The 20684-nt window shown below is 40.6% G+C and overlaps 1 protein-coding gene across 4 annotated transcripts; it reads right to left on the reverse strand.

Moving 5' to 3' along the window:
- Positions 1 to 4220: 4220 nt before the first annotated feature.
- On the reverse strand, positions 4221 to 13290 carry skor1a (SKI family transcriptional corepressor 1a). 4 transcript variants are annotated; one of them, XM_074666578.1, is made up of 9 exons: positions 13091 to 13290; positions 10220 to 11996; positions 9487 to 9577; positions 9330 to 9401; positions 9074 to 9136; positions 8071 to 8145; positions 7798 to 7872; positions 7162 to 7227; positions 4221 to 5313 (listed from the first exon to the last, which is right to left on the reverse strand). In XM_074666578.1, exons 2-9 carry the CDS (start codon positions 11984 to 11986, stop codon positions 5219 to 5221), a joined length of 2304 nt encoding a protein of 767 aa, XP_074522679.1. In that variant the 5' UTR covers positions 11987 to 11996; positions 13091 to 13290; the 3' UTR covers positions 4221 to 5218. The 4 variants fall into 4 exon arrangements, with proteins under 4 accessions (XP_074522679.1, XP_074522678.1, XP_074522681.1 ...); XM_074666577.1 differs by having other exon boundaries at positions 4221 to 5316; XM_074666580.1 differs by lacking the exon at positions 7162 to 7227.
- Positions 13291 to 20684: the final 7394 nt, after the last annotated feature.

The raw sequence follows: 20684 nt of genomic DNA on the forward strand, positions 1-20684 counted from the left end.
TCATTATGACTGTGCTGTTGTCTTTTTTGTTTTCTGTGTGTTCTGTTGAACAGACTTTTAAACCTGAATCTGAAGAAGACAGATCCATACTAGGATCTATGATTGCTCAGGGTATGGATCTCCACCCTTAAAAATACTGAGGGCAGTATGTTCGATGTATTTTTCATTATTTGTTTGCTTTTTTTGTTAGATGCACTCTCTGACCTTCAGCTTTAACCTATCCCTAATCATATTTATGCAGTTTAAAGTATTTAAGTTTACAGATTCAACAGCAAACCATCTCTCCTTAGAAATGCTGACTCTGGGTCCCCACAGTGGAGAAAAAAAGAAGGTGATGCAAGATTTGATACACATCTTTAATGATTTGGTTTTAATGAAGAAATTGTCATTTACCACCCAATAAAATGGTTTTAAGGTAGAAATAAAGCATAGTGGTTAATCTCAAACCTTAGGAAAATAAAATCAAAACTATCTGCACTGACAATAAGGCAAAAGCAAAGTGACTTTTTTTTTAATCAGAAAAGAGATCCTTTTTGTACTGTTCTAATTCATACTCCATAATTGCAATCAGTCTGATGTACAGCTTAAAAACAAGTCTATGGACTGTGAAGAGAATAAGAAGAAATGTGAAATTATGGTTGCGCTTTAAAAAAAAAAAAAGTTTTCTTGTTTTCTTCCATGGTAAACAGGCTTGGGTCGATTGTAAAAAAAGATTTAGTAATAATGATGACAGTAAAGATTATAATAATTATTAACAAAAAAAAAACACACTGAAACTTTGCATTATATATTCAAACTGACCAACAAAAACATGTGGACTAAATATTTTATATGAGACTGTGATGAAAAGTAGATGGATAATTATATGCACAACAAAATCATAAATCATGATTTCCTTTGATGTGTCTTATTTCAATGTGATTTTTTCTAAGTACAGAGAGAAAACTTCAACAAGAAAGGTGCTGTGTCACAGGATAAACCCAGAGCCATGCTATGCACATGTAAGACCAGTAGATGGCCCCCTATCATTTCTAATGAAGCTGAATCCTTAATAAGATGAAGTAAAGTCTCAGGTACAGGCCTCCTCAGCCTGTATGGACTCATTGTTCCTCAGCTATAACATTTCTGCTCAGTTTGATGGTTTTATTGAAAACAAAACAAACTGAGCATCCATTAAAGCAGAACATATTTCTAACCGGGAACTGGACTCATACAAAGAATCTATTGACTGAGTATTTATGCAGCTTGTCTAATACAGACACAATCACAGAGGCCTTAAGGCTTGATTCACTCTTTCTTTTTCTCTGCCATCTGCTGTATTGTTGATGGACAGTGACAGAACAGGTGTCCTCTGACCACACGTTTATACAGACAGAGAATGAGGCAGACTGTAAATACTGACAGACAATGTGTCAGGATAAAACAGGATTCTTCTTTAAAATATCTCATTGACCAAGCGGTTTAAGGGTGCACCTCTTCTGCAGTGGGTTTGACTCTGACCATGACCTTTGCTGGATGTCATCCCTTGCTCTCCACTCTCCGTGTTGAAAACAACTCCACATAAAGTTTCCTTTAGTCCACGTACCAAAATACTAAGATAGAGCAATCGAATCCCCTGTCATAGCACTGGTTATGTAAGAGGTTGTGATATTTCAATATGTCATTAACACACTCTATTCCGTATAATCAAGGTTTGGTAACTTTCATGGAACAATAAGATTAAAAGTTTGCAGTGAGCTTCAAATGTTTATTAAAGTAGCAAATATTCTACAGTTTTTTCCAAACATGTAACAAAAAAGGTGTATGTTTATAGAAATATTACATTTCATAATAAACCAGGGAGGCAGTGCATACACCTGGTCATAAAATAAACCTTTATATTAACCTTTCTCACCACTGAATAGTGAGAAACTGGAAACTCTGGTACATCCTTGATTAAAAAAGTATTTAATAATCAAGATTAATGCATTTTACCAGCATTAATGAAATGTTATATTTCATTGATGCTGGTATAACGCATAAATTTTGATTATTAAATACCTTTTTTGGTGCCCTTTTTGTAAGTTTGCCCACTTTTGCAAGCTTGCCAGCTTTTTGCAGCTGTCAGAGAAAAGAAAATGTAATGTAATATACAATATACAAGTGACTAGTTTATAAAACCAGGGTCCCTGGTATATATTCAAACGCATCAACAACATGATGTAGTTAAACAAAAGATGATTGACATTAAACATCTTATTAGTGTTTAAAACCGTAACTAGATATAATTTACAGGGTCAGGCTTTGAAAATGGTCTTCTTAGGTTTATTTTTTTGTTAATGGTTTCTCTTTGATCCCTCCAACTTAAAGCTCTTTTGAAGAACTTCCCGTTTGTGTTGAATAAGGTTTTTTTTTCCCCAGTCAAAAATCTCCCACTGCTTTGTTTTAGTCGATGCATAACTTTTGGCAAATGTGGCAAATGCCAAGCAAAAGTCTGCTCCTGCGGTCTGCAGACTGCTGTCATCGCTGTTAAACATTAAAAAAATATATTGATATGAAGGCATGAAATCATTGTAATGGTAGCTGGCCTTTGTAGATGACTAAAGAAAGAGGCACCGGGATTCATTTTAGGTTGTTTAGTAACCAGATAAAATCCCTCATAGGAGCTTTAAGTTGAATTCTATGTTAGTCTATCAAATTTGAAATATGAAAGTTTTTTAATTAGATTGATGAGAAAGTTACAAACAAAATTAATATTGCCAAAAAGTGCTCCCTGTTTCTGAACAGTGTTCACTAAAAAATGTATGACCTCAATGAGAGTCAACAACTTTATGCTGTCCTATCTAAAACATCACACAATGTACAAAGAACAACCTTTTTTGATGCTCTGTTCATGTGTTAACCATCCTCATTAGAAAATTGATATATAAAGTTTGTTTCTATCAGTTATTTGTGCAACTGGGCGGATTAAAGGTTCTGTCAGTGCATAGAGCCCGCCTAACACATCATACCCATGCACCAAGGCGCAAACTGAGAATCCTGAAACTGATTAAATGCTTTAAATATAATAGTCATGAGATGAGCGGGAATTACACTCCTGATGGATCCAGTTCAAAGTTCAACCTTGGGGGTTTATACAAAGCCTGAAATAACCTTCTTGAGGACACTTATTTCACTTTTTATATTTAGATACTCAGACATGCTGGCTAAGGATTCAGTAAACATCACCAACAAGAGACACAAAACAACCGTGTAGGGAGGTAAAAGAATGAAAATGTTTGAAGCTGATAAAAACATTTACTTTTTAAAAATTATTTTGGCTCCTTTTTGTAGCAACTATTGTCTCTTTGACTCTCCTCATGGTTATTTTGCTCCTGTATTAGCAATGCTGTTTCTTCTCATTGTTTAATTACTCTGTGATAATTTTGCTTCTCTTTGTGGAGTTTTTGTTTCTTTTTACAGTCATTTTAAATATCTCTACAGTTATTTTTTTTTGCTTCTGTTGTGTTTGATCAATTTTTGCAGTGCATACAGTTTTTTTTTCTTTTGTTTTTAGTTCATCTGAGGAAAAATGTGGAACAAGTCATTGTCAGTTCAGACAGCAGGAAAAACACAGAGCAGCCTGAGTGGCCTGATGTTCTTGAACATTTGGGGTCTTCTCACCCAAACATTGGTGCCATGAGTTCACCGTCACATAATCCAGCCCTGCTTGTCCCCACGTTTCAGCTGCAATCCAGTCTGTCTTGGTGTTAAAAAGCACTAAATAAACATACAGTCAATCAGCTGATCACTCCTCAGCTGTGTTCAGACCTTGTTAGCATTCAAAGAGAACCGGCTTTGCCATGGAGGGCAATTACGCTCCGGGAAAATTACCATTCATTGTGTGTCAGTGACATTATGTGAGTATCTGTCTCAGTATGAAGCATCCAGGGAGCAAGAGCCGTGTAATCAATATCTATTAGTCGTCCCATCAGAAGAATTAGATTTCACTATTAGATCAGGCCGCTCCCCTGACTCCACGTCAAACATTATAAGTGGACTGGACATGTCATATGCTGATGTAGCCGCCTAATGAAAGAGATCATGTTGAAGACAAATACAATAAGAGGAAATATGAGCCTTCAGATGAGGAGTTGTTCTGTTTGTGGACCAGCAGAGGGCAGACTCACACCAGAGACACAGACACAGTCTCTACAGCAGAGAGAAGCTTTCTCATTTTATTCATATTGACATGGGTACATACATAAATGGGGAAACTCAAGTATGGGTCATGTCAGAAACCAGGATTCCTTTTGATTTTAAAGCTGCTCTTTGTGTATTTTTTTTCTCATACAAACCAAATCTAATGAGAGAAAGGAGAAATGCAGCTTTGTGATCTGTGTATTATTTCAACTAGTGTCTACATTTTGTTTCATAAAAAGACCATCAGATGACAAGGAAAGTTTTGGTTTTGTTTGTCACAACTGACAGATTCATCAAATGGTTAAAAAAAACTAAAACAGAAAATGAAAGGATTGAATTAGTGTTAAAATATTCAGTTTAAACTGTACATGAGATCTATAAACTGCTCCAGAAGAAGAAAGAAAACCCCTTAGTGTTAGACATTAAACCTGAACAGCTGTAGAAGTAAGTGCTCTTAATAATGTGATCTATGAAACATAAAGATCCTCGTGTTTAAATGAAAGAATTTGGTATAGGACGGCATGTTCAAATTCAGAAAAGTTGCCCATTTAAAGTGCTTAACGACATGAACAGTGTTACAAACGATCTAAACAATCACTGAAAGCAAAGACGGGTAAATCAGAATACATGTACAAACTCAAGATTTTCAAACAAGGAACAAAAGCTAAATGATGAGATGCATTTAAACTGAATATCACAATAATACAAGCCATTGCACATCGTCACGTGATATATATATGTATGTATATAGTGTTGATTTTTTCTTTCAGATTAGCTAAAGAGCAGACGACTTGGATTCAGAGAGACTCCTTGGTTCGATCAACAATCCTCTGATTCACAACAGAAAATGAAGCTGAAATAAATAAGTGATATCTTTAAGTCAAGAGTTCGTGTTTTGGGCAGGAGGTGAGGTCGCTGCCAGTTCACTCAAGTGCTGAAATCAGAGGTGTATCTATACAGCAGGGTGTGTGTGTGTTTATGTGTGTGTAAGTGTGTGGGGAGTGTATATTTTTTCTTTTTTGGCTGTGCTGGGGTCAGGTGAGGCCGGTGCCGGGCTCTATGGGGGCAGCAGCGGGGGTTTGAAGGTGCAGGCTCCGGTACACTGACGAGGTGTGAGCATCTTACAGGAGAAATGATGAAGGGCGTCGTGAGCTTCTGGGGAGAATGAGTCCATCAGTGAGAACAGGCCCACAAAACACAAACACAACACTCACAGAAATGTTTAAAGAAAAGGGTGTTTGCATGCTTTTGTCGCTTTTTAAAATTGTTTTTATGTCTTTAAAGGAGGAGTTCACAATTTTTCCATGTCTGTCTTTGAACACTCAGATACTGACATGTACACAGACATAGTTTGAGGGTTTCGTAGTTGTTCCTCTTTTCTATTGAGAGCTCCAAACATGAACTGAATGCCATTTAACGCATCCTTTTTAAGAAATAACTATTACTACCATCGTTTTTAAAGCTCCTGTGAGAAACTTTTTCTTAATGTTGATTATGGCGCCCTCTGTGGACAAATCTGACCCTGTTTTTTAAACTCTTTATTTATGAGCATCTAAAAGAGAAAACAATCACCTCAATCAGACAAAATATAATTGTCTTTAATTACTGAACATTTTTTTTATCACTAGTGGACTAAAAACACAATCTTTACATCAATTTGGCCATAGGGCAGCTCTTCTGAAGCAAATATTTTGTATCAGTAAAATCTTCAGGAGGTAAACATCTCATTTACTCTCACCAAAGATACATCAGAAGTTGAGTGAGCTGAATAACACACTGACCATCCAGAAAGGCTGAATAAGCAGACAGGAACAAAAATATGAGCATGCTCTTACAACACTTCTCTACATTTCCTCTTACAGCAGAGTTAACTTTGTCTACATTCTTGTTCTGGAGTTGATCCTGCTTTTTTTCTGCTGAACATATGTCTCCATCTCAGGAAAAGATCTCTTCCTGTAGTTCATCACTTCACCTGAAAACTACCCTGCAGCTGCAGCTTGAGACAAAAAATTACAATGTAGACATTTTCTATTTGGGCTGGTTTGTCTGGAGACGAAAATATAATATAATCATATAAAGGCATCAGGATTAATTTCAGCCTGTTTCATAAGCAGCTAAAAACTCCTTACAGGAGCTTTGAATACAAAACCCTCACCTGTTTTCAGAGGTCAAATCTTATTTCAAATGTTGCCGTAGTTTAGTAGTTTTAGCTGGGGTCTTTTTCTTAGAGCTAGTGGCGTTATTTTCTGGTATCTTGCCATCAAACTGTTCCAGGAGGGGTGGGTGCAATCAGAAAAAAAATTATAAGCCCACAGCTTTAATAGAGGAGATGAGGACGGAAATATTGTTTGTACTTGTTTGATTAATCTGGAGATTACTGCCTCTGCATCGTTTCACAAAAATCTCATGTTCTCTGACACTATTTCAGTCTCCCCAGTTGGCATTGAAGTCACATACTTCGTTTACGTCATGATTAATTCACGATTCTGAGGCATCTATGGTTATTATTGCATGAATTATTATAGTATCCTGATTTTTTTTGTCCCCACGTTCTTCAGACTGTTGGATATAAACAAAAACTGATTTTGATGTAAAGTTTTCATGATGAGAGCTTTCTCCACAAACCAAGGGGTTTTCTCTTACATGGACCACAACTTTGACAACATAATTTAAATCATTTAGATGTTTTGAGAATTATATCAGCTATTGCTTTGGTAAACTCTTTTCCTTTTCTTGCAAAAATTGTACATTTTCTGTGTCTTTTTATATGAGGCTTCCTTCAAACCAGAAGAAACAAAAAATACAATCAGACTATCCATCTGTGCATGTCAGGATTGTTTTCAGACAGGCTTTAAAATATGTGAACCCTTCCTTTCATGGTGCCCGGCTAATATCAACACACTGATGACAGAAGGTGTTGAATAAAAAAGTAGCACTTGCATATTTATGTTTGTTTGTTTGTGTGCATTCATGTTCCTCTCTCGGACCAGATAAAATTACCTTTCAGCTTCTGCTGTATTGCATAACGAGCCTTTCTCTCTTGGTCCAACTCGCTGCACAAAGTGTCTATCCAAAAATAATAAGAGTAAAGTGTGAAAAAATTGGTCAAAAATTGAAAAAATATCTGTCATTTTTTTATGTAGTGTGATGGAGGAGTGTAAAGTGTGCCGTTTGCCCCCTATGGTATTTAGAGTGACCCCTGTGTGTACTTGAACCCTGTATTTAAACTAGTGTAACATGAAACCAATCCTTTAACGCCGGCTTTAGTTGCTGTCTACTGCATGTAACTGATCCGGTGGCACATAATGGTCTGTCTTTTCTATTTTCCAGAGAATGATTTAGGAGAAAATAACCTTTGCAAACAAAACAACTTGGTTTCAATTTCACCTTTTGATATCTAATAATTAACCAAACAGCAGGAGGAAAAAATGTGGAGTTTACAGGAAAAAGGCTGCTGGTATTTCAATATGCAAGTGTCACTTTTCATTTCTGTTTTAGTTTGCAGATTCTGATTGATTCATGAGGCTTAAATGCTCTAATATGGCTCAGTATTTCCACATAAACTTAAAGAGCACTGATCTACATCTACTTTACATTCATAATGTATGGAGGCACGGAGTAAAGAGAGAGACCAACCTCGAACAATCTGCAGCTGCTGGACCATTTCCTCTCTGTAGGACAGCTCACGCTTCATTTGATCCTGAAAATTATCTGAAGAGTACCGAAGGCCACGTCAGATGGAAACTCTCTGACATTGTGGAGGTAAATTCTAAAGAAATACTCCAAGATTTTAAGAACAGAATGACTGGCTTGTCTATGAGCAACAAGGATAAGGTTCAAGCTCTAAAAAATAAAAAAAAAAAGCTGAAAACACAACATTGCTTTGATATCAGACTCACTTTGTCCTACCTTTCAAATGCTGAAACTCTCTCTCCAACTTTTTCCTCAGCTCCACTTGCTCCACAAGCTGCTTCTGTAATTCCTCTGAAACAGCCAAGCATGTCAAGTTTAATGCCAGTGTGTTAGATTTATATTATTTGACAATAACATGGTGCATCTACTGTCATATCCCTCATTACAGCCCCTCTGAATTAACAGACAGGGAGCCTCAGCATTAACAGATCATGCACCTTTAACAACATTCTTAGAAATATCATCAAAAATCTACCTCCATTTACTTATATTCACCTTATTTTGATATATTCTGAATTTTGCACAAATACAGATTTATGTGAGTCCTGTAAAGGTGCGTTCACGTCCTCAATAGCAGCCCTGTGCATGTGCGCTTTGCTGTGCTCGCTGCCACAGTAATTGCCGCGCACTGCCTGGAGCCTGAGACGATAATAATGGAGTCCCGGGGTTTTTCCAAGCGTTGTAAAATAATTAGCTGCCGTGCCTCGGGGTTATGGCTCTGTTCGTTAAAATATTAATAGCCTCTAAACGATTTCCTCTTACAATAATAAGTCAAAACTCCCACATCTCGTGATTAAGTGTTAACAACTATGGAAACACTTTAGGCCCACAAAAATGTAAATTCACATTACGGTTTTGGCACGTCATTGTTAGCAGGCCACGGGCATTTATCTGCATGTAAAATGAGCTGAACTCAGTGTTTGACATTAATATAACACACACAATCTCCTTTTAATGATTAAACTGAAGAGTTTAAATTGGTTTTTATAAAATGCTCGAATTAAATCTCATCAGCAAATAATTATCTCTGGTAATTAAATTTAATTTACTACATTAAAAATAAGTATTAGTGTTAATTAAATTTGGTGACCAGACCCGTTCAGCTGCTGTATACGCAGCGATTATCAACACATTAATCCAAAAATATTATCTAAACAGGATTAATTGCTGATGATTTTTCCCCTTTGCTTCCTTTGACCCTGAAACAGCCTCCTCTCACCTTTGGCCATGTTTTCCAGGTCTCTCTCGTGCACGCTGATGTCGATGCGTAAAGCTCCATCGGCTGCATAAAAACAACAAAACTCGTGACCTCAAAAAGCAGCCGCGTGACAAAGGATATCATCATTCTGAGATTATGTTTAAGACTTCTGTGGAAATTAAGTGAAGCATTTAAAATATTGGACTGGTAGAATTGTTATGAAAAATAACTGAATTTTAAAATTAAGGGGAAAAAGACGGATATTCTCAGTAAATACCTTGTCTGTCCTTTTGCTCCTGATAGGATGCTGCGTTTCGCTGGTTCTGGATTTCAGACACGTGATGAACACCTGATCAAAAAGAAGGGACAACGATTTTTATGGGAAAAAAAGGCAAAAATTTGCATCAAAAACCATTAATTGGTTTAATAATTACCGTTAGATCTGCGGGGGCTGCTCGATTGTTTGCACCCAAAGGATGGAGGCTCGTTGAGGAGCACGTGGCCGTCCTTTCCGTGAGCGTACACCTGTAAGAGAAAGCACACGCGCATGTTAAACAACGCACAGCAATTACACGCCATTTACTGCCGTTCTTCACCTAATTGAGGCCTTCTTATCTTTGAAGAAGAAAGAAAAAAATCAGGGGCTAAAATTGTTGTGAAGACGGTAATAGATTTCTCCTTAAAGGCGGTATTTCTGAGGAACATTAATTTAGTGGTTAAATAAATGAATTCTAATAAAAATAAATAAACGTGAAAAATAATTAAAGGATAGGAAAATAAGGGCCTCACACTACAGTGACCATTTCTAGAAAAGAAAGTCGATCATACATAAGCAGGCATGTCATCGAAGTGTGTCTGTCAGCTTTTTTCCAACTCTTTTACATATTTATATCCCTGATTTGAGAGGTAAACCTCGGCCTTTCTGCCTTACTAAATGGCACATCCACAGGTAATCCGTAAGCATTTATTTTATTTGTACCGGTATTTCCAAAACATGCTTGTCAGACACAAACAGCTGATTTTTTAAATCTGTGTCAATTGATCTTGATGACATTTTTATCGGCATCCTCTCCTCTATAAACTCTCATCATCATGCTCTCCACTATACTGCGACAATCCAGCCTCCCCCCGAGGGGATCATTAAAGTTTCATTTAATCTGATCTTACTTCATGAAGAGGAGAGCCATTACGCATCCGTCTGTCCTCCTCTGATGACCCGGTGTGCACAGAGTCCCCCGGTGACGCCGCTGCTGCTGCTCCGGGGCTGGAGGCGTCAGGCCGCTCCTGACTCTCCTCAGCACCAGAGGAGACCCGGTCCAGTACTGGGGAGTCACGGTGCTCTCCCCCCGGCGTGATCTGGATCGGCTCGTCCTCGTCCTGCCCTGGATTTGACTCCACATCCACGTCCGGGTCATCGTCTTCATCAACCACGCTGTCTCTGTCCGGTGAGATGGACCTGTAACTAGAGCTCTCGCTGATAAAATCCGGGGACAGGTAGCCAGCAGGGCGCGCGCCGTAGCCTTCCCGGTTGCCGTAGAGCTTGGCGATGGTCTCTGCGTCTTTGACCACGGGCCTGAAGGCCGAGATGTAGCTGACTTTCCTCTGAGGGGTTTCGTCTCCAGACTTGTCCTCGTCGTTTCGGGTGGAGGAGGACTGAGAGCTGGGGCAGCGCTCTCCTCCATCCTGCTGATGGAGAGGGTGGTGATTCGAGTCTTTGGGTGTGTGTGTGCCCCGGTCGCTTTGGTCAGATAAATCGAGCTCGCTCTGCCGGACGCCTGGCAGTTCAGGGGGAGGTTTGGGAGGGGATCCGGGGTAGTGCGGCATAGGGAGGCCAGCTGCAGCAGTGGGCCAGAACATGGGGAACGCGGGGTAGAGGCTGTCCTTCGCGCCGGGCCAAAACACTCCAGACACGTTGGGTTTACTCGCGTCAGGCACTCCGTCGCTCTTCTTCGGACAGAGGCCGTAACTCGGGAAGCCATATGGGTGGTGTGGGAACAGAGGTGGTGGGATTTTTTGGAGCATGCCAAAGCTCTTGCTGGGCACAGGGATGACTGGGTAGGTCCGCGCACCGCTCGCCAAGCTCAGACTATTACTCCCCTGATCATCATCGCAACGTAAAGTTTTGTGGGGGATCTCAGGGGAGCTGCTTTGGACCAGACTGGAAGAGGCCTGAGATTTCATCGAAGAGGACATTCCCGAGCCGCTCATGGGCAGAGTCCTCTTTCTGCTCCCTCCATTGAACATGGCCTTTACATCCTCCCACGCGTGGGTAATGTCGTCAGACTTTTTGTCAGTTAGTTTCAGGTGGCGTCTCCACGAGTTGAAGTTTGCCGCGTCCGGCTGCAGGTACTTGGACTCTGCTGTGCGGTGGGAGTGGAAAATGAACTTATTGGGGGAGAAATACATGTTGCAGAGGCTGCACTTGATGCACTTTGCTCTGGAGCTGTTGTATCTGGCGGGTATGAAGCTGCCCCTGCAGCCCCACGCGCAGTCGTGAGTAACATCAAATGCAAAATTCTCTGGAAGCTTCGGAGGGCTGTGCGCTCCCAGGAAGGACTTGCAGAGCCTCTCGGCCTCCCGCTTGGTGATCATGCCGCAGCGCCTGGAGGAGATGGGCATAGCCCCCGCACGCCTCAGGAGCTCCAGCTGCACGGGAGTGCACTGCACGCAGGTGATACCCAAAGCGACCCGGCGGTTGTGGATCTCGTTGTAGCTGTAGTTCTTCAGCAGGGTGTTCGAAATCTGCGCCAGGCACAGTCTCTCCTTGCCGTCTATGACCAGGCATACGATGGGCACCCCGTACAGGGAGGTCTCGCTCACCTGGTTGGGTCTGAGGGGATTCGGGCTGGAGAAGCTCTGCGTGTCCTGCTTTGAACTGGGGGGTGAGCTGGCGTCTCGTCCAGCGTCTCGAAGCTGTCCGGGCGTCGACTCCATCCCTGGAAGCCTGTCAATCAAAAACACATGGGGAGTGAGGTGGTCTGCAAGAAAAGCAACATTTTCAATAGTGAATTAGCATTTAAAAAAAGCAAAAAAATAAAAAATAAAAAAATGAAGAGAAAAATGTAGGCCTCATAAAAAATGAAAATGATAATTTAATAAATAGTGGCAAAATGTAAAGTTTTAGTCTCCATTCAATACAGTAAACGCAGATAGCCGTACATATTATTATTTATAAAAGGTATTAGATTTTTTAAAGTTATTTTGTCAATACTGTGATTTAAAATTTAAATTACTGAATACTGCATCGGTGGAGGGCCCATAACTACCATTCGTGCCTTTTACAGAATAATTAATATTAATATTTTAAAAATTTAATTTACACAGCAGGCTAAATAAAAAATATTTATAAAGTATTACATTTTGAAAGGTGCCAAACTATGACTAATGGGTTTTTGAGGAGTTGATATGGAGGAGTGAGCAGTCTTCTCTTTAATAGTTATTTCTCCCTCATTCCTCCGCGTGCTCGGCCTCCTCTCTCAGGTAATCCGGGTTCCTGGGCGGAGATGGATCTGCTGTTGCTCTTATCTCCAAAATCGGCTCAGCACTTAAGAGTCACATAAGATCCTTAGACGCGGATAAGGACAGAAGGAAAATGCAGCCTGAGCTGCGCCAATGCGCTTAGCAGAGAGGAAAAGAACAAGTGTAAGCTGCTTTCCTGGTAATTACACAGATCCACGAGCGCGTCTTCGCATTGTTAATAAAAGACTAGCCCTATATATAATTAAAGCTTCTGCGCAGATTAACCTTAGCCAGTTGCTCGATATTATGGTGGAGCAGGCCTGTCCCACGGTCACCTGCGCGTACTTACTTTATACAACATGTCAGTGTCTTTACAGAGGCCGTAAAATACACACTAACCATCCCTCAGCCAGTTTAATTATCATAAAGACACTGACATTATTACATGTGTGTTCACGAGACCTTTTAAACTACACTTTAAAATTCATAACGCATATAGAAAGGCAGGATAATCATAGAAGGACCACAAATTAATCCCAAATGTGTGCCAATGCCATAGTAATTAAATTTGAGACATACCTTTCTCTCCTTCACAGCCGTCACGCTCCAACAGGGCTTTGATGATGGTGAATATAAAGAAATAGGAGGAAATTCAGGCCCAGTGGATCCAGAGAGGGACAGTGTCACAGACAAGGCGCTCTGTCAGGAGAAACTCTGAGCTGGACTCTTTCTTTCCGATTATTTGGGTGCAGCAGCAGCCGACAGGACCTCCATCGCGCTGGATCCCAGGGAGGTGAATGGCGTGTAGACAGGAAGCACATGGCACCCCTCTCTCTCCCTTTCCCTCCCCTCCCTCTCTGTTTCTCTCTGACACACTCTCTCTCTTCTGTCATGCTGATGTGTAATAGCTCTCCCCCCCCCCGTCCTCCCTCTCCCTCTCTTCCTCTCTCCCAAAGACATGCTGAGCTGCTACACACTCGTTTTGATAATTCACAATTTTGCAGCATTGACGCACAAAACAAAAGCAGGGACAATATCACGCACAATTAGACCCCCGCTGACCCCAAATGGAGAAACATTTCGGCCCTTACACTCATGTTTATGTGTATATTTGTTCTTGCATGTAATTAAAAGAATGGGAACGTCACATTGTCTTGGAAACATCTGCGTAAAGATGACAGAATTGACTAAAATTAGAACAGTGATAATTGTGACTCCCTGGACCCAGTCAAGGGCCCTGCAGGGGTCCCCGTACCCCACGTTGGAAAACTACTACTGGTTTTTCTGATCGTGCTCTGCGCTGAGTGTGTTTAGAGCTCCACTTTTACTGAACTCATTCCCACGCTGTATTATTTCCACCGCAGCGGGAGCGAGCTGAGGAACAAGAGGCAGAGCGCGTGGCACTTTGGAGGGCAGCAGGAAAGACAAAAGGCCCGCGCGCATTTATCAAGTTACACGACCATCTGTTGGGCTTCCACGACCGCCACGCGAATCAGTCTGAGGTCGGCGCGAGCAAGGAGTACAAAAGAATAATAATGATAATACAAATCTATATTTTTGTGTTTGTGTCAAATCATTTTTTTTTCTCGTTTAAATATTCGTCTGAAAATGAAGTCAGTGTGAGATGAGCTGGTCGCTGATGCCTCGGGCCAAATTCTTCTTTTTATAACACACACACACACACACACACACACACACACACACACACACACACACACACAAGAGAAGTGAGCTCAATAATCTGTAAAGAAATTAATTATTATCTTAATGTCAGCGATGTAAATGGTAACAGTCAATCCGATTGGCTGCCTCTAACCCCTCCTAATTTATTATTAATAACCGGATCGATGGCTCGTTGACCACGATCGTTTGACCATGCTGATGTCCTGCGTTGATAGAAGAGTCGATACCTGCAGCAGGTGGACACACTTAGAAGAGGCAGTGTTTGAAAGGAACAGAGGTACATCTGGAGGAACTTCTCTCTTTCACTGAAAAATAAAAGAAACACAAGTTCTCTTTGATTTAAGATTCTTCCTTGAATACACTCATACAGGAATCACCTGGCTCCTCCTCATTGTGGTTAGGATGTGGGCCGATAAATCAGGCCAATATCAGCTTAACCAACAAAGTGTGCTGGCTGATAAGAGGCTTCAGTGTCCTGATACAAGATATATATTGAAAAAGCTTTTTTTAAAAAAACCTCTTCAATAGAAAAAAGATGACCATGATAAGCCTGTGGTATTAAAATCTGGTTGACTAACCATTATTAGGCTGAATTATTTACACACAAAACAATCTAAAAATTAGACCAAAAGTCTGAAAGATAATGAAGGTCAACTTTTAAAGCTATAAATGTATGACAACCTTTGTCATAGTCTTTTTTATCAAACACACTTGGAATTAGATATATTTAATCTGTAATATATGATCTAAAATTGAGAAGATTAACTCTACTAAAACAAAATCCTCAGATTCCAGCTCAGTAAGGTTCTATTCAAACATTAAAAGGAGCCAAATGCTAGAAGACATTATTCTTATATGTAGCCACTGACCAAATGCCCTCTTTGGCCTTCAGAAAATAGTCCCAATACCTGATCCGTCTCCATGTGATTGCGTAAATTGGTTTAACATTTCAATTCCAATCTGTGCTTGAGATTAACTGGTAATTTTATGGAATATTTCACTGTTTGTGAAACTAATGTGAAAGAGAATAGATGTTGGGAAACAGATAATGCTGTTGGTCCATGTCTTCTTTCGAGGAATATAATAAAATTATTTTAAAATTAAGGATAATAGCAGCAAAGACCTTTAAAAGGGGGAGTGAGGTGATTTTTTGGGAGGCCCCCAGAAATTCTTGATCCGGCCCTGCTGAAGTGCGGTTTGACATAATCTACCATTTGAAAAACTCTGCTAAAATAATTGTAACTAACATTAGGAAGTATTTAAAATATTTTGGCACAGGGGGAAGTAGGGAGATAAAAAGTGTCCAGTACGCTTTAGGACAGTTTATCAGGACAACACATAAAGTAACCGCATGAAACACTCCGAGCTGAAGAGAGAGTGTGTGAGGACAGGAAGGATCAAGCCTGTGTGTGTGTGTGTTTGTGTGTGCAGCCTGAGCTCGCCAGTTTTACCTCCCTGCAATATTGATGCTAAACCCGATCCTTAGCTCGTCCTCTCGTCTTTCAGCATCAGAGGCTTCCCCTGCAGCCCCCGCCAATAATTACAATTTTATACTGTAATTATTCCTCTCTTTTTAATTATTTACACCGCAGACCTGAATGCAGCCATTGTCGCTGCTTCTTCCACAGGAAACGTGAGCTGACGTGTGTGGAGGTTTTAATTAGACATTTCAGCGGTAATTTTAGGCGAGCTCTTTATTATTACTGTTGGACGCAAATGACCCGGGCCTCATTCATATGCGCTCAATTGTTTAAACAAACCTTTAACCTGAAACGTTCAGGCGGTTCAGGTTAAAGTCATCAGGAGTCCAGACTCAGCAGGTGAAGCACACCTGATGGATTATATAACATGGCACTGGATGGTACTTTTATTTTGGAAATTACCTTCAATAAGCAGCTGATTTACAATTTATACAGTGCAGCTTCGAGTGCTGCAAGATACATCTGGGGATTTTATTATGATTCTACTTTACGACAATTTACACAAAATACGACTAAAATAACTTCTGCACTGATACTCTTTTAACCTTTGTATTTTAACACTGCATTTTAATGATGATGCATAATAAGACTCAACGTATGTGGAAATTTCAGACATTTAAGTAGGTTAGTGATGTTTTCTTCTGTATTAATTTATTTCCTTTTGTGTGTTATGTTCAAACTTTAAATCTTACAGACTGTCACTTAATGGTCCAATAAAAACATGCAAAGTCTTTATAATGAAGAGGAAAAGTGTCTTTGAGGAGAAATTGCAGGACATGAAGTAAAAAACAGTTTCAGGACTCATAGTATCACCCCCGACTGTAACACATGAGCAGGATTGTGTGTTCAGTGATTCAAGTCAAAATCCCCCCACAGCTGGATCACATCTGTCTCATTCATGGCCCAATCAGAGGTTTATCCCTCATCAAAACTTGCATTCAGTCATATAAAGAGATAAATCAAGCTTGCTCAATCAGGACAGGTTTAATAACAGCAGCAATTGAGGCCAAATGTTTTATAATTAACAGTTGTATCAGCAGCCTATAAAAGCATGACCCCTATAAATCCCATTTTAGAGAGCGATCAATCCTCCTCGCGGACTAAAGGGCCTATTGATCCCTCTCTGCTCGCCTCACCTAAACGCTTTCTCGGCATCCTTTTTTGTTTCCAGTGAAAAGAGCGTTTCGATTGCACTTTTTATTGGAGGAAAGATTCCGCCGAGAGGAAAGCGATGGCTCGAAAATTAAACGGTGACATTTTAATTACAGGACATTGATAAAGGGATGTGGGTGATGGCTGTGTACAGGGCGGACACTCATTGTCCCGCCTGATGTGCTAATCAAGTCGGACTGCTGTGGGAAAAGGTCATCGGCCGATACAAAGAGGAGACGCAATGCTCGCAGGGAATTTGGGAATATGAGGGTCCCGGGCTGGCAGAAATGAAGACGCATCTCCAAACAAAGCGCGGTCAATATCCCGCACAGAGGCCCGCCAGATGAGATCATGGAGCGTCCACATCCTCATCGCAGACATATTATCAGAATAGGTCACTGCCTGCACTGCCATGGATCATCTGATGACAACATTTACATGCAGGAGGAATCATCTGAGGCAGGCGGAGCTGTCAGATGACTGCTGCTCTGACTGATCGTCAGCTTCTGAGCTCTCAGCAGGCTGCAGGTTACTTAAATAAACCTGTCTGATAGGCAGGTGTGTTAACAGGCAGGTTATCATGTCAGATCTGATGTGAGGCAATAATCAGAATATTATTCAAGGAGTTCAGTGAGGGGTTTAACTGCACTGCACACCCCACAAAAGCAGATTTTAGTCAGTTATTGTTCTTAGAAATGTGACTTTAAGTGTTTCAAAGTAAAAAAAAAAAAAAGAAAAAAAAAAGAAAAGAAAAATATATTATAATAGGAGGCATTTTCCCAAACATGTCCATCGGATAACTATGAGTGGCTGCCAAAGTCTCTGTAAAGACATCTCCTCTTGTCATGTGACTCAGGTCTAACAGACCAGGGTCAGACTTTGGGAAATGTGTCTGTCCAACAAAGTCTAATTTTTATTCACAAGTTCTGTCTAATGATACGGAATTTAAAGGTGAAACACAAAACACAAAAATTCTGAGATCTGTCTTATAAAAAAGTAAAATATTTACTTTTCCTGTGGACGGACCCTCAAAACGAACATGGTGCAAGGTGGAGCTGCTCCTAAAGCACAAACAAACCTCGAAGCTCAAACTATGCAAGACAGAAGAGAAAAGCCAGAGGTGTGCAACACAGGGGTGTGCAAAAAGCAGAGTGGGGTCGATCCACTTCATGACCCAGTTGTTGAAAAACGTGTTTAAGTGACCTCCTGGTTAAGAAAACACTCTAAACTGCCTCCTCGGCTGGTAAAAACTGATAAAATGCCATTTTTTTGTTTTAGCCCTTGCATTCCACAGGTGCAACATGGAGGGAAAATATTGGGAAACATTGCAAATCTCCAAAACCATTTACAGCATCACACAGATATCTGTAGAAGTGTGCTTCCCAAAACAAACACCACTGAAGAAAGTTTTTAAGTCTGAATGTCCACTAACTAAAGCAAATACAACTGTCATTGTCTTGGATACACACCTGTGCAGTTTTATTTATAACACAAGGTTCCATAGCCTCATTAATAAACATAAAGGATCTCTGAGGAGTTTGAAAGTGATCTCAAAAAAGACTCCCTTCTAGATATATGTCTGACCATAATCCACACTTTAAAATAAGATTAGCGCCAATCAGCGCTGGTTACACTGCTAAAACACTGCTAGTTTCTCTGCTAAAAACTATTTCTATGACTAATTTTGTAAGGATGGTGGACACAGGAGCCTAACTGTTGGACAGAAAAAAGGACAGAAGAGCAGAAGAAAGCTACACGGGAGAGTGATACAGCCCAAGCTAAAGGCTAATTAGCCCTTAGCTCGGGCTGTATCAGTCTATAGCACAGGAGCTAAGCTGTTTGTGATAATGTTCATTCCAGTCCACAGTCAGCAGTTATTCTGCAGTGGTCTGTTCAAACTTGAGAGTCTATCAATAAAATGAAGAGTGAGGTTAAGTTAGCTCTGATTGGTAGATGACTGGTAGGACCTAGCTAACCAGGATTTACTAACATTACACATTACAGACATGTCTTAAGCCGCATTTCCACTAAGCAGTACGGTTCGGTTCAGTACAGTTTGGCACGGTTTGGTTCAGCTAAGCCTGATCCCGTTTGCGTTTCCACAGCAAACTGTGCCTTCTCGTGGTAGGTGGCGTGTAAGCCAGATGCCGAAAGCCGCAGCTGTTAAACAATGGCGTGACGCCGTAGCAGCGCAACACAGTTTACCCTGCTAATAAATTCAACGAAGAAGAAAAACGCGACACAGTAAACAATGAGCATAGATGGAAGACATGCAGCATTTTGTCCTCTCTGTGATTGGCATGTAGCTCTTTGACACAAAGAACAATCAAGCTTTGTTTCAGAGAAGTCTGTGTGCCACCAGGAGAAATGCAGTTGCTGTTGCACGGTAAGTGAAGATTCTTTTGACCAATCAATAGTCTGCAGTGTGTTGCTCCACCTTCTGAGAGTGGATCGGTTCAGTCTGGAACCCATACTAAAGGGTCCAAAAAAGTGGGACGGCTTGTCTCAGTTATTTGGGGATCTGCCCGATAAGTCAGTGGAAACGCCACAAAATGCGTGCTGTACCGAAACGAACCAAACCGGTCTGCTTGGTGGAAACGCGGCTTTAGAGCACCAGGCTGCCAGCTGCACAAAGCATAAACAGCTGCTAAACTACTTACAAACTGACAGCGTTTAGTTGTTGTCACGTTAGCCTTCAGATACGTCTGAGCACTGGGTTGCTGATGTCGCTAACAATTAGCCTGTTGTTAGCATTACAACGTCTGCTTGATGTCACGTTTGAAACCGTAGCACTATGTAACTGTACTAATAAATACCTTAACTCGGCGCATTTTATCCGGTAAAGAGTTTTCTTGAAGAAAATTTGTTTCAATCCGATCTCCATTTGATGCAAAAACAAACACATGCCTCACTAAAATAATTTATATCACTGTGCAGTGACTCTGAGCCTCCTCAGAGCATCTTTAAACCACAGAACGTGCCAACATCTGAGTGAAGTGGAAATCCTAAAACTGTATGCCAGGGTGACACATAGTTAAAGCTATAAAAGGCTCAGGTAAATAATCAGTTAATCATTTGTACCAGAACTGTAGATTTACAGCATATCTATGTTTTCTCTTCTGCAACACCATATAGCAGCTCAACATTTGGCCATTGAACCATGTGTAATGGAGGAAGGCACTAAGCATAGCCAAAAGTCAGGCACAGTATTTACTTGTATGTGTTCCTATCCCTAGCATCCAGTTTGACAAAGCATTGGAGAGCACTTCAAACATGTGCAACATGTGCTAGCAGGTAGATTTGGGAAGGCAGTGTCTGCCTGCCAATTTCTCTATCACGTCCAGACTTTTTTTTGTCCACGTAGAGTCCAACTTCAACGTCAACACATTTACAGACAAATTTGTGAAGTGGGCAGAGAGAGACTTAAAGATTCTTTGTTTAAGAGAGAGACTAAAATGTTCAGACAGTTTCTCCGGTGCTTCCCAAACTTCTAAAGAGCAGCAGTTTTAAGGTCTTTACGTAAAGAAAAACCATCTAACTGATCAGGCAGCAGGTGTGCAACTCCAGTGTTTGCAGATACTACAGCTAATGTGACAAAACTGAGATGATTTCCTGCCTGGCTGCAGACTCAGTAAATGTTTGTGCACCTTCAGTCAGCCCTGTTCTCAGTGGCCTCCATTCAGCTTCCTCTCAGATCAACACTTCTCTAAGATGTTGGTGGCCCAAGGTTCATGAATGAGAAAGAAAACATGCAATCTTCTCACAGGAGATTCCTGTTTAAGATTCTCAACAAGGACAAGCAGTTTTCTGGCTCATAGTGGGTATTTGTTGTATTTCTGCTGCTAGTGTCCCTCAGA

The sequence above is a fragment of the Halichoeres trimaculatus genome, unplaced genomic scaffold (assembly GCF_033239565.1).
Source record: "Halichoeres trimaculatus isolate MK-OKI-2021-1 unplaced genomic scaffold, fHalTri1.1 fHalTri1_scaffold_3, whole genome shotgun sequence".
In the NCBI taxonomy this organism is placed as follows: Eukaryota; Metazoa; Chordata; class Actinopteri; order Labriformes; family Labridae; genus Halichoeres; species Halichoeres trimaculatus.